Raw genomic sequence first — 24,634 nt, 5'->3', positions numbered from 1 at the left:
CTATAGCTGCACACATAACATAGGGAGAGGTCCCATGACTCTCATAAGGTGTATAAGAAACATTATTTTTCACCCCAATACATAAACCTCCAAACGGTCGGCCCTTTTCACCTTTAGTGGCAGCTTTATTCCATATATTATATCCATCCAGTAAAATTTCCCCCGTGACCCAAGTTTCTTGTAGGACAAATATATCACTCTAAAACAACAATTGAATGCCATCCTTATGAAGTAGGGAATTAAAGCCCCTACTATTCCAAGAGAGGAGGGTATTATTACATGCCTCATCTCAGCATGGAATAAATGAGTTTCCCTCCGAGAGACTTACTTCTATTTCCTTACTTCCTGTCTCATTATGAGTCGGGGAAATCATCCCCAAATCCCTGTTTTTATCTTTAGAATCTTTATGGATAGAGGAATGACATATCACAATTTCATAATTATTACCCCATACTCCATTGGAGTACTCCCGTATAAGGTCAACAAAAACCGCAGATCTGAATTGAACAATAACCAAATTTTCCCAACTTCCAGTTTCGGGCAAAATGATGGAATCGATATCCGCTGTATTAATATTTTGTAGCTGCGGTATCAATGACAATTTGTTCAATATCCAAGCCCGATTTAAAAAAGGGCTTTCATCAGTGGTGGATTTTTCAATGATCTTGATACTTTTCCCCACTATAACCTGGGGTTCTCCTTTGAATCCAGTAAAGTTAGTCATTCTAATTTTAGTACTACTATGCATAGCCAGACGTTCCATCTCCTTAGTGTATATTTCCCTCTCCTTTTTTGTAAGAGACATGGCTATGTTGTTAGAGGGGATAGTGACATATTTAAAATTATTTACCATAGGCACTACATCCTCTGGTTCAATTTCATCAGACATGTTCATTGCCCTTTAGCCAATTATCTAGACCCTTATTTTGGATTACCACTTTTTTTCCTTCGTCCAGCTTCCGCTGACATTCAATAATCTCAGTGGTTCCCCACTTCTACACATTCAGAGTCTAAGGAGCAGTAGTGGCAAGTGCCAAGGAATTATTTTTGGCACTCTTATTGGATTTGACCTTGGTCGTCGCCACCCTATTTCGATTGGGTCTCTTATTTTTCCTTTTACGTCTAGTACGTCTCTTTAAACCTTGGGATACCATTATTTCCACAGCACTATCACTTGAATTAATTACTTCAGCCAGACTTCCCCTTGAGATAGGAGGCTCACCAGAGTGTGTTTTTAACTGAGCATCATCTTTCTCATTTTCTTTTTCCGCGCCCAGAACCAACTTGCTCAAGTCTCCTAGAGCGTCATTTGACTCCTTGAGGTGTTTTTTTATCCCAATGTGGATCATTTCCCCAATATTCCTCTACCATTATCCCGAGGGATCTAGTGTTATCAATAGTCTGTTGTACTAAAGATTTGGTGTCACTCTGATCTTTAAGCAGCTTGGTGCAAATGGTCAAGAGGACATCCATCATGGTAGTCAGAGCATCAAATTTCTCTCCCACTTTAAGTGAGTTTTCACCTACACCACTCCTTTCGCTATTTGATGAGTTCTCAACGGAGTTTCCAGGTGAATTCAAGACACCTCCCCTTCATTAAGTGCATCTTCTATTTGTGCAAATTGATTCAAGTCAGGAGTGGCGGACAGATTTATTCCAATAACATTATTCATATCAATTTCGTCTACTGCAGAGATATCCAAATCAATTCCCGTTCCCATAGATTGACGCCTGAAATTATGTACTAATTTCAGCAAGGAGTTGTTGTTAATCATCGAGCTATTGGAAGGGGGAGGTTGGAGTTGTACAGTTTTTATCCCGCAAGTTTGCTCTTTCTTCCCTCCTTTCTTGTTTTTTTTAATCTTTACCCAACTTCTGAGTACCTAATTTTGAAATAGGTGTTGCTATACTTTTTTTCCCCTTCTTAGATCTAAGGTTATGCGAGCAGGGACTCGAAATCATGATGCTAGGAAGGGGAGGGTAAACCGTCCACTAAAAATTGAGGAGGTAAATGCGGGAGTTTTATAAACCCCTGAGGAGAGGAACCACCTTGCAGCCTACAGGGAAAAACAGCCCAATGGGGCACACCGTGGCTTAAACCAAAAATTAATAACCCACCTAACCTAGGTGATGTATAACTAAAGTGCAAGAGTGCTTGTGCAAAAAAAGAGCCTCTGACCTGCAGAAACTAGCATGCGTAAAATACGTCATATACTAAAAGTAATAGGGGAGAAGATATCTTCGCAGCCCCAAAACAAGAAAATTAGAATTAAGTCAGGAGGTCTTTCAACAATATCACCTTAAGACGAGCAATCTGTAAAAACGCGGAACACAAATTATCAGAATTAAAAACCATAAAAAGACTATTACTATCCAAAATTAAAAGTGAGCAAAGTCACTATCACACAAATCACACACCTATCAACGTTAAATAAGTCCATCAATTCTTAACATTAAAGACATAAGACAAAAAAAGGTCAGATTATTAATTTAGAGTGCAACCAATATTGACCGAAAAAACTGTTCCAGATATCCACCTGGTTTGGGAACGCCCGACAGCTTAAGGAGCGGCCTTACTCCGACTCTCCCCCCCCCCCAACCAGGAAGACCTTTTTTATGAAGGAATAAAACAGCTGGTTTCCTTACTTCTGTTCCAATCCGCTTGCTTAAAGTTTGTCCATACACAAATTTATGGGCACAGGAGCTGGAACTTAAAGAAGTTTGCACGCCTCAACACGCCCAACAGCCTAACAGTACTACTGCGCCCTTGTCTCCACTGCGGGCTTAATGCCAGAAGGGTACCAACGTGTGTTTTTATCCCCGTACTTCCGGGGTGGGCGTGGCCTGGCGGCGAGGTCCGCATTCAAAGATTCCAGGCACAGGCAAGTTAGAAACACACAGCGTTTAGGGGAAGCGTCGTATTAGATTCCAGCACAAAGCACCTGGGTGGCTCCAGCGTGTGCTTTTATCCCCGTACTTCCGCGGTGGGCGTGGCCTGGCGGTGAGGTCCGCATTCAAACATTCCAGGCACAGGCAAGTTAGAAACACACAGCGTTTAGGGGAAGCGCTGTATTAGATTCCAGCACTAGGAATATCAACATGTATTTCATGTTCGCTTGTCACAGCTGTTCTTTCGTAGTCCCAATGGCCACCTTTGCTTCTGTACTTTTATGGTGTAGTCAGGGTACACTGCTATTTTTGCCGAGCCCCTCTCAATCAGCCCTCCTTGCCTTGAGAAAATACCATGATCACCTCCCCGTCACTGTAATTTAGAAGTTTTGAAACCAAGGGTCTTGGTGGCGCGCACGGGGGGGGGGGGCTCCTGGCCAAGGAACGATGGGCTTGTTCCACCGTGCTCTACAACATGTTCCGCACCCAGATTTCCTGTAGGAGCAGTTTTTCCACATATGTCGTGGGATCTCTCCCATCCGCCCCCTCGGGTAAGCCCAGTATTAGAATATTATTGCGCTGGGCTCGCCCTTCTACGTCTTCGGCCCTGCTTTCCAGCGCCGCCACCTTCATCTTCAATTCCTGGACCTCCGACGGGGTTGCCACCACTTCCTGCTTGTTCTCCTCCACTTGCATTTCCTCCGACTGTACTCGCTCCGCCAGCCCCCTTACGTCTTGTCTAAGTAGCCCCACATCTATTTGACTTCGTCAATCCCCTTCTCTAAGGTCATTTGGAGTGTGTCAATAGCTTTCAGGATCTGGTTTTCGTCCGTTGTCCGGTCGCGCACACATACTGCCATGTGAAGTCTCGCCACCACCTTCCCCTTTGTGAGTGAAAGCCTCCATCTTAGTCTGCTTGTCCTTGCCCTTGTGCTGCCTGTCCGGCACGTGCACAGCCCGCTCCTTCCGTGTGAACGCCTGGGCATATATTCCTGTTTCTTCAGTGAGTGCCGGTAGTCTGGGTGGGGGCTGTGCCATCTTCCAGTCAGTCTGTGTATGGAGGGGCCAAGAGGGGTGGGGGGTGCCGCAGCCGGTGCCACATGCCCGCAGTCACTTCTCTCTGGGCACGCTCCAACCATGTGCGCTATCCTGGCTTAGGCATCCTGTCAACATCTCATGGTCGCCTCTCGCAGCGGCTCTTCCCACAGGTCGCGCCAATTTCCTGGTGCAGTCGCTGACCTTTATTGCAGCAACTTGCAGACCATTCCTTCACCCACCTCTTCCCGGTAATACCCGCTATAACAGCACTCTTATTGACCTCGCCATGGGGTGGGTGCCCCTCCGGTCTGTTCAAATCAGTCTGGCGTGCACTAGATGGCAGGGGGTATCCCCCGGCCCTTGTACCCCATGTGTATGCTAACAATGCCTCTTTGGTCCTCCCTGGGCTCTACAGTTTCTGCTACTTCCTCTCCATAGCTGCTTTCATCCAGGGGTCCTGCTCCAGCCAGGGCGCTGTCACCGCTACTTCTCCATGGCTCTATGGTGGGCTCAACCAGGACAGGCCTTCCCAGCTCCTCTCCGCCATAGTTTGAGCACCCCAGGCGATGTTCTGGGGTTTACCTTCCTTATATGTCTGATGTTGAGGCTTTGCAGACCTTGCAGATCAGGCACTCAGTGCAGGGCCCACTGAGCCGCTGCAACTCTGAAGCGGGCCCAGCAGCCAGACCCTCTGTGCCACTTCACTGACCTTGGCTTGTGCTGTATACGGGCTCTGGGGGCTGTTTACCGCCGCGACCCTGGTGCCCCCACTCCTCAGCAAAATTCCTTCTTGCCTGCCTTCCCCTCAAGGGCAGGACTCGCAGCTGTTCTTGGGGCTAGGAGCCGCACTGCCACCACCAGCAGTTCTGTGGAGGCCGCGGGCAGCCGCCTCACTTTGGCATCACAGCTCCTCTCTTGGGCACGTCGGTGCCTTCACTGCACCCTCCACACACCGGCAGTCCGAGCAGCTGGTTGAGCGAGGACCCACCAGGCTGGCCGAGAGGCAGCCCCCGCCTCGGTTCCTGCTCCTGTATGCTGCTTCCCTTGACGCTTAGTCAGGACGACTCAGGTGGCCGCCGGCATCTTTCCAGCTCTGCAGCCCGACCTTGCACAGCCGCCTCTTCAATAGGTTCTGGGCACCTTCCAATGCCGGTACATTGTATTTTCAGGTTTGGCCATTCCTTTTAACCCCCCCCCCTCCCACCTTGTAGAGGCTTATCAATATTGGATCCGACGGGAGCTACGGAGAACCAATGCCTACCCCATGGCTGCTAGCCATGCCCCCTTGTGCCAAATCCTAGTTTTTTCTTTTTTTAAAGAAACTTTGGTGTTTACAACACAACCAAAATAATCACTACAAACACAACATAACAAACACTTAGACACTTTCTCGTCGATTCCGCCCTGCATCATCTGTCCTGGCGCGGTTCCATGGCTGTGCTCCTGTTCGGTGATGACCCATCCTGTCCTGACCAGTCTCCGGCCCATGTCCCCCTTCGGGGTCAGTGTGCTCTTCGCCAATTCTCCTACAGATGCTCTTGCTCTCCTCTGGGTTCGTCTGTGCTGCTCTCTCCCCTTTGTCCAAATAAGTCCTGCAGCAGGGTATTCCATGCCAGTATCTTATATCCACTCTCCCCCGCCCTTGTCCATAATGCTGTTTCCGCTACCGAATACCTCTTGAGATCTGCCCACCATGATTCTATGCTTGGTCCTGACCTGGAGTTCCATACTATTGCTATGCGTCTCTTTGCCAAAATGCACACTAGATACTTCGACATCTTGGCGAGATGTGTTCTTTGCCTGTCTCCCCTGGGGAAGAGACCCAGTAAGTAAGACTCCGGAGACCATGCTTACATGTGGATTCCACGCCCCTCCACTCTTTCCTTGATTCCCTCCCTAAAGGTCTTTATCACTGGGCAGGTCCAAAACATGTGCAGCATGTCAGCATCCTCTGCAGCCCAACGTGGGCATCCCCGAGGCTCCCCCATTCTCATCGCAGTCATTCTCCCAGGTGTGAGGTATGCTCTATGCATGAAGTACAGCTGTGCTCGCTTAAATCTTGCATTCCTGGACACTTTCTTATGACACCTCAAGACTCTGGACCATTCTTTGTCATTGAAGGGCCTCTGGAGCTCCTTTCCCCAGCGTTCTCTCGTTTGCAAGTCTCACTTATTATTAGATTCCAGTAGCCGTTGATATAGTTTAGAGACCGTGTGTCCCCCTTCTGATATATCGTACCCAGACTCCTACCCCCACACCCGGGTTCTTCCCGGCTGGGAGTTCCGCCCATCTTTTCTTGATTGACTGACCCATGCTGCTGTGTAGTATGCATTGTCCGCTGTGTATGTCATGCTCCTCCATCCTCTTTTGGAATTCCACCCATTGTCCTTCCTCTCTCAAATATCCTATCTGAGCTATGCATTTGGCTTTCCATTGGGATCTGTATATTGCGAGGGTTTCCATGTCCGCTCCTACAAAACCCGCTCGGAGTAGGGGTTTGGCGCTCCCTGGAGTTTCCAGACTTTGTTCCACAGGGTCATGCCCAGTTTGACCATATTGGGTAGGGACCTGGTGAGGGTCTTGTCGATGCCCAACCATTCCCTCAGGTAGTATTGCTTCAGCACCGGCTGGAAGAGAAGTGAGTCTATCGATGTCTCATCCCCTAGCAATCTGATCACGAATTATAGTTGCCCTGCAAGGTAGTATGTTTCAAAATCCTGTACTCTGATGCCCCCAGGTTCATAGTCTCTTTGCAGGGTGATCAACGTGATCCTCTTTCTCCCTCCACCCCTCAGGAATTCTTGTGCCATTGTGTTCACTTGTGTAAAGAAGGCCTTAAGTATAACGTGTGGGATGTTTGTGAAGTAGTATAGCAAACGCGGCAATACAGTCATCTTCAACAGGGCCGCCCTCCCCATCGTTCCCACCGGAAGTGTCTTCCAGAAGGTCATAGCCTTCAGTGTTTAATTGAGGGCTACCTCTGTATTGAGCTTGTGTGTGTGCCTGGTATCGTGATGCACTTCTATCCCCAAATAGCGGAAAGAGCGCAGTGTCCATCTGATTCCTAGGTCTGGCAATTGGTTCGGAGGGACCCATCTGAGATCTGCCAGGGGAAATAGTGAGGACTTGTCTTTGTTAATAGCTATCCCGGACAGTCTGGTGTATGCATCTATTGCTTCCAGTAGGCATGACAGGTGCACCCGTGGGTTCCCCACAAAGAGGCGCATGTCATCTGCATATAACGAAGTTTGATGTATGACCCCATCAATGTCTATCCTGGTGTACCCATATTCAGCCCTAAAGAAGACCGCCAGCGGTTCTAGGGCCAGTATATACAGCATCGGTGACAGCGGGCATCTCTGCTTTGTACCTCTATAGATCCTCCAAGCCTCCGAGATATGTCTCCCAGTCTCCTGGGATTTTTATATAGCAGCCGGATCCAACGGAGGAACCCCTCCCCAATCCCAAAGTGGGCTAGGACACTCAGCAACCACTCCCAGTTCAGAGTCGAAAGCTTTGTTGAAAGCTTTGACAGCATCTAATGACGCTATGGCTGGCACATTCGCTCCGTCTCTGGTTCATTTGATCCACCACATGGTGGAGTCTTCGCAGATTCCACGTCGTCTTCCTTCCCAGGACAGAGCCTGTTTGGTCCGTGTGGATTAGTGCGGGTATCACCTGTTTAAGTCGGTTGGCGAGCACCGCTTTGAGGATTTTGGAGTCATGATAAATCAGGGAGATTGGCCTATAGGAGGTGCAGTCTAGCTGTGATTTCCCCGGTCTCAGAATGGGTAGAATAATCGACTCCGACATGCTGTCTGGTAACTGCCCCTTCTCGAACGCATCTTGATAGGTTTCCAACAGTCACAATGCTAAGGTAACCTTATATTCCTTATAAAACTCTCCCGGGAGCCCGTCGAGTGCCGGGGCTTTACCAGGTGGAAGCTCAGTAATTAGTCTCCATCTCTTCCACCGTGAGGGGAGCCTCAAGTATCTGGACCTGCTCTTGCGCTAGTTTTGGTACTCTGATCTCTGCCAGGGCGTCAGCTATGTCCACCGCATCTAGCGCTGTGTTGGGAGCGTACAAGTACTCATAAAATAATGAGAATATTTTGTTGATACCGTCTTGGGTCCTGACATCCCCACTAACCCTCCCGCTTCATCTCTTATCACATTAATGGGATCTTTCCCGTTCTCCTGCTTGGTGAGCCAGGCTAGGAGCCTGCGGGGCTTGTCGGCCTCTGCATGTAGCCTCTGTGTATACTTCCCATAATCCAGTCTCCCCAATCTCTCCCAGATTGCGACACACTTCAGTCTCAATCTCGTTGGGTCCTCAGGTTCCGGTTACCCCGACCGACTTTGCGTTCAGCAACTTCTATCTCCCCAAGGTCCACCAGGGCGCTCCCTCGCTGTCCCCCCTTTTTCCCTATCGCTGCCCACCTTATCACCACTTTGAAGGCATCCCAGATTACTCTGTTACTCTCTACGCTCCCCACATTATTTTCAAAGTAATCATCTATCGATACTTGTATGTGTTCCTGGAACTCATCCTCCTTCAATGCCTCCGCCCTCAACCGCCACATTGGTATTGGGGCCCTGCTTATGAGTATGTGCCCATATCGCTAGTTGTGGTGCATGGTCTGACGGTGTTTGTGCCTTAATGTTTATCCCTGTGAATTCCCTTAGGGATTTGGTGCCTGTGAACAAATAATCTATGCGTGTGAATGTCCCGTGGGGGGCGCTATAGTGTGTGTACCCTCTCCCTTGTCCATGTACCTTTCTCCAGACATCCACCAGGTGCAGTTGGTTCAGGATCGTTTGTAGAGCCTTAGCTGGCAGTGCCGGTTTCCTGTACTTGTCGTCAGATCTGTCCATGGGCGGATTTAGGGTACAGTTGAAGTCGCCAGCCCAGATGAATGTCGCCTCCCTGTATGGAGCCAACTTGGGTGTGACTTTCCTGAAGAACCCTGTTGCATCATGATTCGGAGCGTACGTGTTTATTAAGCATATTTCCTTGTTTTCCAACATCCCATGCACCTTCACCAGTCTGCCTTCCTGGTCACTTTCATGCTTCATGGGGCCAGGGCGACCCATATCAGCACTCCCCTGACGTAGTTGGAGTGTCGAGCTGTACATTTGCCCCCCCCCACTTCTTGCCAACTTTAGTCTGCTTCTCAGACGTTAAATTAGTCTCTTGTAGTAGAACTATTTTGACCTTCATCCTGTTCAGCCAGGTGTATACTCTGAGTCTCTTGACATACGCATTGAGTCCTCTGACATTCCAGGTCACAATGGTTACTTCATCTCGACCCATTTTTATAGTAAGCTCTGTGCACCTGCCTCACCCGTGTACGCCTGGTAGCCCACCTGCCTTAAATTTCCCTGGACTGGCTTCATTTACTCCTCATCAGTGCCATCGCCACTCGTGCCATGCCTTGTTCTTCTTTGTAGGCTGCTTCCTCCACTGTCCGTGCCTATCGCCTTCCAACCAAACAATGGACTAACTACAACTATTAAACGAACGCCCAGCCTCCCTCCCCGTGCTCGGGCCCCGCTGCTTCTCTTGCACCGCCCACTGAGGTGGGACCGGCCCGTCGCAGCGTGATGCCTTAAAACTGACAGCCAAACAAAATGAATTCTTGGGGGTATCGTGTCCTGTCGTCCTATGCGGCAGAACCAAAGCTTGTCGCTCCATTCTTGGTTTCATCTGGCTTGCTTTGTCTGTTATTGAAACATTCTCCTACCTCTCGGGTTATCCCGTATCCTTCTCAGGGTTAGTTTTCAGCATTATTGGTGTTCCTGAGTCTCTGCTGAGGAATACCTTTCGGGTCCATCCACACATGGGCCTCTGTCGTGTCAAAGGACACTCTGCCTTCAAGTATCACCTTCAGATTAGCCGGGTATAGCAGCATGTACCGTATGCCTGCCTCTCTAAGGCGATCTTTGGTGGGGCCAAAGCGCGCCCTTTGCCTCTGAACCATAACGATGTAGTCAGGGTAAATGGTCATTCTTGAGGAGTTCCTGGTAATCACCCCCCTTCTCTCAAAAATGTTAATATCTTCCCTCGATCTTTGAAATTCATGATCCTAGCGATCATTGATCGTGGAGGGGCTCTGGGTTGAGGTTTCCTGGCCGGGGTTCTGTGTGCTCTCTCTACCGTGAAGCCTTGGGACAAGATTCCAGCCCCAATCTCCTGTAACAGCAAAGTTTCCACGTAATTTGTGGGATCCCTGCCCTCCTCTCCTTCTGGCAGTCCGACAATCAGGATGTTGTTCCTTCTGGCCCTCCCGTCTGCATCTTCCGCTCTATGCTCCAGAATTTGCACTCGTTGCAATACATCTGACATTTGGGTCCGAGCGGTAGCGACGTCGGTGATGTTCTGCTGTACCTGCTGTTCCGCCATACTCACTCGGTCTGTCAGGTTCCGTACATCTTGCCGGATGAGACCCATATCCACCATGACCGTGTATAGCTTGTTTTCAAGAGACGCCTTCAGGGCCGCTATAGCTCGCAGTATTGGGCCCTCGCTTTCGCCTACCACCTGCTGTGCAGAGCTTAATGATGCCATATCTGCATCTGTTTGGTCGGCTCGGCGCTTGTCCGTCTTCTTGGTAAAGGAGTCAATGCTTATTTGTTTGCCCCTTTCTCCTTTTGATCGACTTGGCATTCTTCTCTTGGAAGCTGAAAGTGTTGTCTTCTCCTGCTGTTCTCTGGACGGCGGTGCTCTGAGCACTCCTACTGTGAGCGTGTAGGTGTAACCCTACGTCCGGATCTCATCACCCCCTTTCCTCCTGGGCACAGTGGCCCCCCTATACACTTCCGCTTTGGTGCCTCTCCCTGTGCACACAGTTCTTGTCTGGAAGAGGTGCTGGCCCTCCTCTTGTGCCTGACCCCCTTCAGCACCTGTGCGCCGCAACAATGCTTAGATTATGTCCTCTCCCTATATTGGCTTGTTGTGAGCTTATGTGAGAGGCGAAAGATAGCCAGGCGATGGGTAGCTTTGTCCTTTGAGCTGGGCATACCTCCGTTCCCAGTAGCTGCTACGTTGAAGCCAAATGTCGGTCTCACTTAGGTGTGAAGTTCACAGCTTGCCTCTCACTCTCTTGTTCTGCTGTGTGATCTGGCCAAGCGAGGCACAGCACCCAGGTTCATCCTTGCCCTGCTCCTTGCTGTATTGTTCCTTGAGTGGGTTATTTACTGCCCCATCCAGCAGTCTTCCCTGTCCATTTCGAAGGGATTGTGTCCTCCGACGTATTCCTTATCTTTGATAATTCGTCTCTAGCTTGCTGGCCTCAGAAATTATTTTCAGCAGAGGGCGCTGCGCATCGACGTCCGTCGAGTTGGTGTCCCTCGACAGCCACCGTATCGTCGCCGACGTCACCATGCCCATAAATAGCCACGCTCAGCGTCTGTTGCTCAGTTCCGTTTTTCCGCGCTTCGTGGGGCCTCGGAATATCATTGCTCAGTTCTTCAGTCAAATATACTTCATTATTCCTCGTGAATACCGACTCGTACTCGATGGCTTCCTCATCCGAACCGACGACTCCACGGTCCGGCTTCATAAATTGTCGAGACTGTGGAAAGAAAATGTCGTTGACGGATCCTCACAGGATCTGTTTGTGGTGCCTGGGAGTCGAGCACCATTGTTCGGAGTGCGAGGACTGCATGTCCATGACGGCGAAAGCCTTGAAGGAGTGTAAGGGGAAGCTCGAGAGAGGTAAGGCAGTTAAAACTTCTTCAAAAGTCTCCTCGCCATCACAAAAGCCATTCTCGTTCTAGATCTCAAAGCAGTTCCCATCACTCTTTGAGATCTAAGCATTCAAAAAAGACGTCGAAGATCCCCTTCCTCGTCTTCTTCTTCTGTTTCCCCGAAATGGTCTCCTGCCCCACAAAACATAGCTCTCAGGCTGAGTGGGAGGAATTCAGGAAAAAGATGCTTAGCTTCTTCGAGAAAGCGGCCTCGACCCCCTCAAAGACTACTGAGGGTGATACCCTGGGTGAAAGACCCGAAAGATCAAAAAGCCACGAGTCGCAGCACCTGGCGAAAGAAGCAACTCGAGAGCGTCACGAACCCTCGAGTAAAGGCAAGGTCACGTCTTCGACGCCGTCATCGAAGATCCCTTCGACGCATAGATCGGCGTCTTCGACGCCATTATCGAAGGGTTCTTCGACACACAGGTCAGTCGATTCGACGCCGTTGTCGACGCCCACGTCGACGCTGAGAAAGGACAAACCCACGGCCACCTCACAGCCAGTGGCCATACCCAGAGCCTCGATCACGAGAATGTCGTCGACAACCTCGAGTAGAATTCCGATACTCTCGAGTTCCTTGAGGCCTCTACCAATCTTCTCAACGCCTTTTTCGATGGCTTCGAAGCCTTTAACGTCCGCGTCGACGTTTTCTCAGCCAATTATGACGAATTTGGCCCCTTCTGCTCTGGAAATGGGATTTATACCATTTCCAAGATCTGATCATTCCAGAGCCTTAGCATCTATTTATGAGGAAGGGGAGAATTCGTATCAGGAGAGACCTTTTGAGTTGCAGGGATCTGCAACTCGTGTACCAGAGGAATTTACCTCTGAGGAAGGTAGGTTTAAGGACCTCCATGAATCCTTACATGAAGCAAGTGGGTTGGACACTTCCCCAGAAGTGGAATTTGCCAAACCAGACCCAGGGGAACATGCTGAAACCCCTTATAGAACCTTGATGGCAAGGATAATAGAGCTCATGGGGTGGTCTACACCTTCACCTGCTTTTCAGCAAGACGACCTCACAGACATTTTGGTTAAAGGTCCACAGGAGGATCCTGTGGTGGCATTTCATGCGGCATTACAAAGGAAAATATTGGCAAACTGGGAAACCCCTGAGGTTATCCCGGCGGTTAACAAAAAATTATCAGCCAAGTATAGGGTGTCTTCTGCTGACCCTGAATATTTATCCAAACACCCAACTCCGGAGAGTCCGGTTGTTCAGGCAGCAACTTCATCAGGTAGTAAATCGGCTTACCCTACTGTTCCACAGGACAGGGATGACGAGAGATATGATTCTATGGCCAAAAAAGTATTTTCTGCATGTAGCGTGGCGTTGAAATCCATCAATGCTACTTGTACGCTCGCAAGGTTCAGCCACACACTTTGGGAGTGTGCTTCATCAGCGGCTGACTGCCTCCCAGAGGGAGAAGAAAGGGAAGCGTTTCTCAACATCGTTAAGGATGGTAAGGACGCAATGTGCAAATCCCTTCAGTCTGGCATCGATTCTGCTGACAGCATCTGCAGGGCCATGGTGGCAAGTACAAGAACCCGGAGATTTGCTTGGTTGCGAAAGTCTGGTTTTGCTCCAGATGTGCAAAGCAGACTCTTGAATATGCCCTTTGACGGCTCTTCTTTGTTCGGTCAGAAGGCGGATGACAGTTTAGAAAAGCTTCAAACATCAAAGGCAGCAGCAAAATCCCTGGGAGCTGCAATCCGTCAGACACCATATTGCCCCTCAGGAACCTCTTGGAGAGGTAAGTCCTTTCGCTTCTATTCCGCATTCGGAAGAGGCAGAGGACAGCCGGTTCAAAGGGGTCAGAAAAAATTCACCCAAGGTGGACGGGTTAAAAATGCAAAAGCCGCAGCAGCAGCAGGTACCTCTTTAACCGCTGCATCTGCATCAGCCACCTCCAAACTGCTCTGAGGACTCTCCTCACAAGACACCAGTAGGGGGCAGGTTAACGCAACATCTGACGGAATGGCAGGCTATTACGTCAGATGCTTGGGCATTGGAGACAGTTGCCCAAGGTTACTGCCTGCCTTTTCTACGCATCCCTCAGAGTCATCCACCGGGGAACAGCTCTCTGAAAGTTCCAGATCCGCTCCTCTTGCAGGAAATTGTAGACATGCTAGAGAAAGGTGCCATAGCGGAGAGGAACAAGGGCTGGTACCCCCCCTACTTTCTCATCCCGAAGAAAGACGGAGGACTGAGACCTATCTTGGACTTACGAGAATTGACAAGTTCCTCAGGAAGGACAAGTTCAAGATGGTAACACACTCTCAGATCCATCAGGCCCTCTAGCTCCAGGACTGGCTGGTATCTCTGGACCTTCAGGATGCTTATTTCCATGTGCCAATCCATCTCAAACACAGGAAATATCTGAGGTTCGCAATTGGCAGCTCTCATTATCAATTTCGAGTTCCGCCATTTGGGCTGACCTGCGCCCGAGGGTCTTCACCAAGTTAATGTCGGTAGTGGCGGCAAGTCTAAGGAAGGGAGGGATTCACGTCTACCCCTACCTGGACGATTGGCTGATCAGGGCTGTATCTTCGGAACAAGCTCAGATCCACCTAGATTATGTCTGCCACTTCCTTCACAAACTGGGCTTCTCCCTCAATTTGAAGAAGTCACAGATGATACCATCACAGAGGCTCCAGTTCATGAGAGTGGTCCTGGACACTTCTCTGGGAAAAGCCTCGCCACCAGAGGTGAGGGCTCAAGATATTCTGCAGATGGTCACCAAGTTTAAAAATGGCCAACATCTCCCAGCCTTCGACTTTTTGAGGTTGCTAGGCCTCATGGCATCCTGCATCTTCCTTGTGCCAGAGGCTCGCCTGAGAATGAGATCTCTCCAGTGGGCACTAAGAACCCAGTGGTCGCAGTTCTCAGGAAAAATGACAGATCTCCTTCGGATTCTGGACAAGGTAGCCCGCGACCTTCAATGGTGGGCTTATCGAGAGAACATTTTGAAAGGAGAACTGTTTTGGCAACCATGGCCGGAGATAACTGTAGTCACGGATCCCTCACTTACGGGGTGGGGGAGCCCATGCCAACGACTTGACCATCAGAGGTCGTTGGTCTCCATCGGAGTCCAGACTACACATCAACCGATTGGAGCTGAGAGCGATCAGACTAGTGCTGAAAGCTTTCCTACCATCAGTACAGGGAAAAAATGTCCTGATAATGACAGACAACACAGTGGCCATGCACTACCTCAACAAAAGAGGAGGCGTGGGATCACTGCCACTGTGCAGAGAGGCAATGCAGCTCTGGTTTTGGGCAATTCAAGAACTAACCGCTCTATCGGCAGTTCACCTAGCCAGAGAGAAGAACTTGACGGCGGATGCTCTGAGCAGGCAGGCCACAGTCTCCCACGAGTGGGAACTAGCTCAGGAAGTCCTTCAGGAGATCTTCGCCCTTCAAGTGGATCTGTTCGCCACCAGTACCAACAGGAAGTGCAATCTGTTTTGTTCAAGGGAATTTCCCCCGAGAGGAGCTCTAGGGGACGCGTTCGTAGTGGACTGGGAGTTTCCACTCCTGTATGCGTTTCCACCAGTCCCTGTCATTCCTCAAATGATCAGGAGGTTGAGAAGATTCCGGAGAACCATGATCCTAATTGTCCCAGACTGGGCCAGGAGAACGTGGTACCCGGGCCTTCTGGACATGTCCATCTGCCCTCCAATTCGCCTTCCACTCAAGGAGAATCTTCTCTCATAGAAGGGAGGTCAGGTTCTCCATCCAGACATCAGAACCCTCAACCTTCACGCTTGGCTTCTGAAAGGTTGAGATACAAGGATTGGGACCTCCCTGATGACATTATGGAGGTGTTGCTTTCTTCCAGAAGGCCAGCAACAAAGTCTTTATACCGCTGCCGTTGGAACAAATTAAGCAGCTGGTGTAGAGAAGAGAATATCAACCCCTTTTCATGTGGTACACCAACGGTGTTATCCTTTCTACTTTATTTGGCAAATTCAGGCCTTCAAGTTGCCAGTATCAAGGGCTATCTTGCAGCGCTATCGATCTTCAAGCGCACTGCAGAGGAGCCATCGTATTTCAAATTACCCTTAGTAATACAATTTCTAAAGGGATTAACTAATTTCTATCCTCCAAGACCATTCCAAGTTCCCTTATGGGACTTAAATTTAGTCTTAAATTTCCTGATGGGTACTCCTTTCGAACCACTCCACTCTTGTTCGCTAAGATGTCTCACCCTTAAAACTGTCTTATTAGTGGCACTAACATCTGCTAGAAGGGTGAGCGAATTACAAGCTCTATCTTGTAAACCTCCTCATAGAATTTTTCATAAAGACAAAGTTGTCCTACAGGTGAAGCCTAATTTCCTCCCAAAGGTGGTTTCTGAATTCCGCATCACTCAGAAAATTACATTACCTTCATTCTATCCTCCTCCCCATCCGGGGAAAGAGGAAGAAAGGCTACACAGGCTGGACCCAAGGCGGCCTTTAAGCTTTTACATCAGCAGACTGGCTAGGATTAGGCAAGCAGACCAACTGTTCGTAGGTTACTCAGGGCACAAATTGGGACTACCGATAACAAAAGAGACCATTTCCAGATGGATTATTTTGGCCATTCTGGAATGTTACAAACTTGCAGGGAGAGAGCCTCCTCAAAATCTTAGGTCTCATTCAACCAGGGGTATCGCAGCCTCTTCGGCCCTCCAAGAGGGGTTCCAGTTCGAGATATATGTGCGGCTGCCACATGGTCGTCCGCACATACCTTCAAAAGATTTTACAACCTGGATTCCTCTTCTAGTCAAGAGACTAGGTTTGGCAAAGCAGTATTACATTCTGTTCATTCCTAAAAGGAAACATGGCGTTTTTACTCCCACCTCCAATTACACAACACTGCTATGGGAGTCTATCAAAGATGAGGAATACGTCGGAGGACACAATCCCTTCGAAGAACAAGTTACTTCTTACCTGGTAACGTTATTTCGATGGGAAGCGACGTATTCCTTATCGCCCCTCCCATCCATTCCCGCAGTAATACTTCCCTTGTGGTTGCAGCTTAGGCTCCTTCAAGGTCAATAACCAATTCAGGCATGTCTGATCTTATGCTACAAAACGGAACTGAGCAACGGACGCTGCGCGTGGCTATTTATGGGCATGGTGACGTCGGCGCCGATACAGTGGCTGTCGAGGGACACCAACTCGACGGACGTCGATGCGCAGAGCCCTCTGCTGAAAAAAATTTCCGAGGCCAGCAAGCTGGAGACGAATTATCAAAGATAAGGAATACGTCGGAGGAACATCCCATCGAAAGAACGTTACCAGGTAAGAAGTAACTTGTTCATATCTGCTCTGTACAGCTTCCTGCGTCGCGCTCTCCCTCTTCGCTCTCTATGGCGTAGGTCTGCTCCCAACTTGGCCTCACCCCTCCGCCCCCAGATGTCACGCTCTATTCCTGAGCCTTCTGTTTCACTATTTTGTCCAGCGAGTGGGTTGTGCTCTCCCACCTCTACTTGTCGCTGCCAGTCTTGCTGCTCTCAATAAGCCTCCCGGGTGGGAGCTTGCCGTGTACACAGCTGATGTGATGGCTCCTTCCTATGTGCAATGAGCATCCACGTGCTCTTATGGATGTTACTCTGTTGTTACGTGTTATGCACTGGCTTACCGCTGTCTTGCAAGGGCAGTCCACTGGTCCGGGTGCAGCACCGCAGGTTGTGTTCTGTGTTATCAGCCTGATGCAATTCCTCTCGTGTATCAGCTGGGCCCAGCATGCGCTGTTATATGCCCTTGCCGTATCACGGATTGCGCCTGAGGACTCCTCTCTGTGTACCTCTGGTGCAGCTGGAGCTCCCTCAAACTGTGTATCTGATCAGTGATTGCTGTCTTCTCACTGCGGGTCTGGGCAATTTGTTGATGCTCCCGGCTCTCTCTCTTAGCTGCGCCTCACAGACCCCGCTGCGACCGCCAGAGCAGGGTCAGGGACTTCCAACACACAGCGGCCGCATCCATTACTTCCCTGGATGCAGACCCGAAGCTATGCGACCTGCCGTGCGCGGCCAGCGCCGGGGTTGTTTATGCAGTGTGGGTCCCGCCCCCTGTTGCCCCAATGTGTTACGCCTGTGGCCGGGTGTTGCTCGCTCCCACCCCAATCACTGGGATCTGCGCAACTGGCCACCTTGGTGGTCGCCTGGCCAGTCGATGCTTCCCTCCGAGGGGGGGGGGCACGGGTCCCACATCCTTACCACATGCCCTCAGGTGTGCTGCAGAGCATGTCAGCACCCCGCTTTGGAGGTCAATGGTCCCGCTAGCTGTCTCGCTGCACCGGCCCTTCCCTTCTAGTGGCTCCGTTGGCCGGTGCGCGGCACTCATTCCCGTTCCCCCTGGTCCTCGGGGACAGGAGACCTCTCGCTGCTCCTGGATTGCTTCTGGAGCGTGCTCTCTGCCCGGTGGCTGCCGCCGGTCCGATCACCTTGCAGCGCTACTTCCTGGTGACTGCCATCAGATCTTGTGTATGACGGCCCTTCTCAGGTGGTCCACGCAGCCTGCGCACGCCATCTTGAATCCAGGGGGGGGAGAGTCTTCCGCACCAATATGTCCTTATTTGCTGTCTCTGATTCTTCCTGACAAACTCCCCAGCTATTCTCTGGACCTCCTGACACCTGCACTCATCTTTTGGTCATGCTTTATGTCAAATCATGCCAGTTTACTCGGATGTTGTTTAGGATCACTCTGGAACTAGTTTAGGATCACTCTGGAACTTCCAAGCCTCACCTCCTACCACATGACTGCCCAAGCCACGACCCTGTGCCAAGTCCTAGTTAGACATGGTTTGTTTATAGCCTGCCATGGATGACAATGTGGGCTGTCCAATTATTTTCCTTGCCCTTCCTCAGGGAATTATGCGTCTTATCACTGATAATTGTTCTAACTTTCTGAACCATAAAGTGGAGCAGTGTGGAGGGAAAGATTAAAATGTCTTCAATATATGAATTCTTTCAATAGCTAAACCAATATCACGTATGACTTTCATTTGTTCTCATCGTTTTCACGTTGGTGTTGTATTGATTTGTCTTAAGTCTTATGAAAATGTAACAAATGTTTGCCATTTATCACAATAACTCTTTTTTTTTTTTTAATAGCCTTTTCTAGGTAGCGATGACAGTGTTAATCAAATATCAGGCAAGATAAAACTCGGCAAGGAAGTACTGGCTACATTAGAAGGTCACTGGGTAAGTGCTGAAATTGTTTACATTTGTTTAAAAAAATCCTTTAATGGACTCATTAAAGTTAAGCAAATACAGTTGAGAAGTAGGTCTGCATCTCTTTTTTTCATGTGTGTTTAGTGCTATACAGGTGAAAATAGCATGCCAAAGGAAGAGCATGCCACTTGGCAGTTTTGTGGGTTCCTATCAAACAAACCCCTTTTAAAATATTCAGTGTTATAAAGTTTGAGCTGGGAAAGCAGGGTTTTCCGACCCCAAACAGTGGTTAAAGGAGCACAGAGACTGCTCATGAAGCAAGAAAAGGGAACTTGGCAAACTTAAGAAAGGGAGGCTCCTAGGCACTGTGATGGACCCTGCAGATCCCTCACTAAACCCCTGCCTCAAGTCTCCTCCTAGGGAAAGGCAGACACTTCCTGACCTTAGGGGTGTTCTGCTGGAGGATCCCAGACACAGGGTAGTGAAGTGATCCTGTGGGATGAGACACCGTATTTATCTTTAAAAGGGAAGAACCTTTTACAGGTGCCAAGGCATGTAATGACTTATTGTCGTTGTGATGTATCTGAAGCACACATTGAACCTCCTGATGTGGGTAAAGCTAATATGAAATCCCTAAACATCCTAAGAAAGGAAAGGCCCTCTGAAACTTCTAAGGTTAAAAACTCCCCTTACTCCCAGAGGTACAATGAAAGCAAACCTGTAAATAATGGCTTGAACAAACTGCCTTCCCATTTTCAACCAAACTCATGTGATCTTTCCTTAAATACATTCATGTGAGGTAAACCTGCATTTAAAAATAGAAAACTATCTGAAAAGCCTAATTCTGGTGTTAGGGACAACAAGTCCCATAATCCCCTAAGTACTGGGACGAGGAAGATGGTTCAAGAGCAATGTTACATGTGTGGTCAGCTTGTTAAGCATAATGACCCACACCTGAGGGAAGCAGAGAGGCTTAAAAGGCCCCTTCAGGTGCAGGCCATTAGATGGAGGTAGAGCTGCAGTAGTAGCAGCGGTAGCAGCCGTAGGAGAGCATGTTGTTGGCAGTCCAAGTAGAAGTTGGTGGAAAGAAGGGATGCTGGGACTTTAACCAAGCAGATTCCATCTGCCTGTCCTGAAAGGGTCCTGTTCCCCCTAAATATAAAGTGCAGAAGTTGCACAGGGGAAAGTGTGAAGGAAGACTGCTTTTTCCCATGGGAACCTGATTGCAGAGATTGTGCAGCAGGAAGCTTCCCGGAGACTGTGGCTAGCAGTTGGTGCACAGCCGAGGGTCCCAGTAGAGAGACGGGCTCCTTGACTGTGTGGCGGGTACAAATACACCTTTAATGAGGAAGGCGTGGGTTCAAAGAAGCCAGAAGCAGTTAAAGCCCTGTGGAATGGGATGGGAGCCAATACAGAAGCCGGTGAGTGTTACCGCGTGTTCTGATCCCTTGCTTGAACAAAGCCAAACAGCTGTAGCCAAGGAGAATAACTTACTTGTGAGTGAAAGCCTTGTAAACCCGACTGTTAATTGTAAGACAATGCAATGCAACAAAAGTAGCACTTGCGTATGAGTAAAAATGAGGCAAACCTGATTGTTGATTGTTGAACAATGAAGATGACCGAAGTTGCACTCTCATACAAGTGAAACTGTCGGAATAGTTTTAATTGAATATTAAACTATTGAAAGGGGCTGAACTACTAATTGTTGTGCTTAAAAATGATTCAGAAACTGAAGGCTAACAAAATGGATCATTTATAAAGCAGAAGAATATTGTAGCACTGAAGTAGTGACTGAACTTTAAATTGTGAGTTGCAGGGACAAGCATTGCCCTAGCCAAGAGTGAAACAAGCATTGCCCAAAGCCAAAAGTGCAACACGGATTGCCCACACCAAGAGGGGTACAAGTATTTCCAAAGCCTAAAGTGTTGTACAAGCATTGTCTAAATCCAAAAGAGACTAACAACAAGAACCATACAATGAAGCTGCTCTAGTTGGCAGAAGAGATGGTGCGAATACAAGATTGTAAAAGGGTGAAGCTTGTTGATTATGATTGTTCCCTTAAAAATGGTAACTCACATTACCAAAGCCAACAAAGAGGAAAGGTAAAATGACATCCTTAAGTGCATTTTGGTGGTTGATTTGCAGAAAGACAGACTGACAAAGAGGCTGCCCTTCTGGAAAGTGAATGTTCAGAAGAAGAGTGCCTTGCTTACTTGGAAGGGTTGAGGGGCGCTACAGTGAATCTTGTCATTTCTGAAAAGTTGTTCAAAGTCACTAAATTGCACTCTGTTGACGCTGTGGTAAAACATTAGCTTGTCAGTAGATTTAAAACTTCAGAAGCAGGGTTGAGTGTGAAACACTATCGGGCAGGCAAGTAGAACCACATGGTTAATCCTTGCAGAAGTTAATCTGGTATGAGAGTTACCCAGGTGAAAGCAGAGGTGCTAAGAAGTTATCCTGACAAAGTTGTAAACTGTGATTTATGGTGCTATAAAGAAGAGAGCTTAGAAGAAGCTGTGTTTCTTTACCCCTGGCCAAAGGCTCTTTCTCTTTGGATCTGACAAAGAGTGGTATATACTTTGACATTCATAAAGTGTGACGAAGCACATTGTTTCTTTTTGTTGAAAATTGGAACTGAATCTAATATAAAACCTAGGGGAGTTCACCCAGGTTACAAAGAGCGACTGTGAATACATTATAAATAGAGTTTCTAATGTTGTTGTGAATTGCCATGTATTTTATGTATAAGTGTGACGTACAGATATCCTTTGTTAGAGTGTTTCCTTTAGTTTATGATTGGCTGGGAAATCCTTGTCAGGATAAGGATAGTGAGGCATTTATTGAAAGTTATACTTTCATAAAATAGCATATTTTGAGAAATCATCCAAAAGTTGTCTACCTCACATTTCTCCAGAATTGGATCTTTCACATGCTGTGAATATTCCCCGTCGTCAGGCTGGGAACCTCGGTTACTCTAACTTAGCGTTTTCCTATGGAAAACTTTGACACTTCAGAGTCCTATCACTGTCCTTTTTGGGTGCTTTAGTCCCCACCAATAGGACGTAGGGTATAAATAGCCCCGCCCTGCCCCCGCGGCTTCCCTTCAGATTTCAACCGTCTCCAAACTGTTGGGATCACCTCGTGTTTGTCGTGCTTTTTGCACGTGCGTGTGCTATCTGGGTATTGAGATGGCTTCTGGGGCTCCGAAGAAATCTCCTTTCCGGCCCTGTGCGACTTGTGGGTTGAAGGTGTATGAGGGTGACGGGCATGTGGATTGCCTCTACTGCCTTTACCCCCATCACTTAGCAGACTCTTGCGAGATTTGTAGAAGATTTTCACAAAAGACTCTTAAGGACCGCCATCGGCGGTTGGTTTGTTGGCCTAATGAGGGAACCTACCCGGCCTCTGAGGTGGGGTCGGTCCGGAGCCTGTCTTCTGAGCAGCCTGTGCAGTCGACGGATCATCGCCGGGCAGCGTCGGCCGAGCCTCTGGCTAAGAAACCTTGTCCTGCTCCTGTGTCGGAGGTGGGGAAGAGCGGTATATCCTCTTCGAGTAAGCAGCTGTCGAAGGGTGCTTCTTCGTCCAAGCATGGTCGGTCGGACCATTCTCGAGGGTGTGGTGGTAGGCCCTAGAAGTCAGCGTTGTAGGAGAAGGCCAGGAAGGCCTCGTCGAAGCGCTCCTCTTTGGGGGACTATCACGGGTCATCCTCTGGCAGGGAGTCCTCTAAGCACCGGTGCAACGCGGCCAAGCAGGCCGGGTCTCCTGGGAAATCTACACTGCAGGTGGAAGTTCCGACAACGTCCTCGTCGACGGGCGTCCCGTTGTCGACAGTTGCTCTTCCGTCTACGGTTCCGTCATCGGCTCTGGCGACGACAGTGTTTGATAAAGGCCCAATGCTTTTCTCGTCAACTAGGATGGACTCGGAAGGATTGTTGCCGACGAGTGGGGCTTGGCAGTCTTCCGCCTTTGACTCGCTTATGCCTGACACCATTCTACATCAGGAGACAGCAGTTTTTTTTGGTATCCTCGGAGGTGGACGACGCCGGGAGCCAGTGTTGGGGCCATCGGCCTTGGGACTGCAGTGTGTTCCTTCAACCTCGGTGGGTGTGGGTGCTGGTCCTGCTAGTTACCCACTGGTGAACCCGCAGTCTGTTATCGCTCCAGGATCTGTCCACGCTGCAATCATTGTTAGGCCAGCTGGATGTGAGGTTACCCCCTCTGAATGTGGTCCCAGTGGGGCCTGTCATGGACGCTGCTGGTGTTCCTCTGTGTTCATCTGCCACGGCTGGGTTGCCGGTGCCACTGCCGGTGAGAGAAGATCGTCCACGTTCGTATTCTAAGGAGGGTGAACTGCCAGAGTCGGAGTCGTACAGTGTGCCTAGGGACACCATGTCTACTGGTTCATCGTCGCTGACGAGGGACGATGCATGGGATACGGACGGGGAGGTGAAACAGCCTTGGAGTCCGGCGCAGCCTTCCCCTCCCGATGATGTTGGGGCGTTCCACGCCATGATGGCTAAGGCGTGTGTGGAATTTGAGTTGACACCTGAGGAAGAACGGAAGGAGTGCTTCCTGTTCGATCACATGGACAGGAGACAGAAAGCTGTATTCTCCATGCCTATTCTGGACCACGTGTGGCAGGAAGGCCTGCACACAATGTGACATCCATTTTCGGAACCGGCTCTAAAAGGTACACTGGAGAAAAAGTTCAAGGCCCCGGAATCTACCCCGAAGTGCTTAGTGTCACAGCCCACTCCTGAGTCTATGGTGTCGGCGGCGGCCAGCCGTAAGGCCCAGAGTCAGCACAAGTGTGTTACTCCTCCGGACAGTGAAGCCAGGAGACAGGATGCCTTCGGGAAGAAGGTTTTGAATGTTGGGGCATTGACAGTGAAAGTGGCCAATTCCTTAGCGATCATGGCACGCTATGATCATGAGTTGTGGCATCGGCTAGCACCTATTTTGGAACATCTGCCGGAGGAGCACAGCAAGACCACCATGCTCTTGGTGCGTGAAGGGGAGGAAGCTTCCAATCACAGTATTAATATTGCCGTTGACATAGCAGAGTCTGGCTTTAAGCAGATTAACAATGGGGTAGTGCTGCATCGCAAAGCCTGGCTTAAGTGCACAGACTTTCACCCGGGGTTGCATTATAAGGTTATCAACATGCCATGTGAGGGGGAGCATTTGTTTGGCGAAAAATTTGATGAGGCCCTCAAAGGGATGAAGGAAGACACTGAGACTGCTAAATCATTGGGGGCTTTACAAAGTGGGTGCTCTTTTTGCTCATTTCACCCGTTTCGGGGGGCTTCGGGTAATGCCCGGTTTGCTTCCACCAGAGACCGGGGATACGGTTGGTCCGGTTATTCCTCCCAGGGGTATCGGAGATTGGCGCAGAAGAGTCAGGACTTCAGGCCCAGCGGAAAAGCAGTGCGCAGCCCTCCACCTCTAAGGGGAGGCAGGCTAAACCACAACACTGACTGCCTTCAGGGCAATCTACTGGGGGGGGGGGGGGTAGGGTGGCGATGCACGTGGATGAGTGGTGCAAGATTACGTTGGATTGTTGGGTGTTGGACACAGTGCGTTTGGGCCACTCGCTGGAGTTCAAGTGTTCCCACTTTCCATTCCTCCGGTGTATGCCTTGCAACCACACCTTCACATCCTGCGGCAGAAGGTAGTTCTTATGCTACAGAAAGGGCCTATAGAACTGGTTCCAGAGGCAGAGAGAGGCCAAGGGGTTTATTCCCACACTTTGTAGCGAAGAAACCCAACAGCAAGTGGCGGCCCATCCT

At 49.4% G+C, this 24,634-nt stretch overlaps 1 protein-coding gene across 5 annotated transcripts in view; it reads left to right on the top strand.

Moving 5' to 3' along the window:
- OSBPL8 (oxysterol binding protein like 8) overlaps positions 1 to 24,634 on the top strand; it is a 2,810,514-nt gene that overhangs the window by 2,241,439 nt on the left and 544,441 nt on the right. For all 5 annotated transcript variants that reach the window (XM_069629380.1, XM_069629377.1, XM_069629378.1 and 2 more), the window contains one exon: positions 18,786 to 18,875. In XM_069629380.1, the coding sequence (XP_069485481.1) occupies positions 18,786 to 18,875 (90 nt within the window). The remainder of the gene's footprint in view (positions 1 to 18,785; positions 18,876 to 24,634) is intronic.

Source organism: Ambystoma mexicanum, chromosome 12 (assembly GCF_040938575.1).
Source record: "Ambystoma mexicanum isolate Mex_15411 chromosome 12, UKY_AmexF1_1, whole genome shotgun sequence".
Taxonomy (NCBI): Eukaryota; Metazoa; Chordata; class Amphibia; order Caudata; family Ambystomatidae; genus Ambystoma; species Ambystoma mexicanum.
Note: the sequence above shows the minus strand (reverse complement) of the source record. Positions and strands in the feature narration are given on the sequence as shown.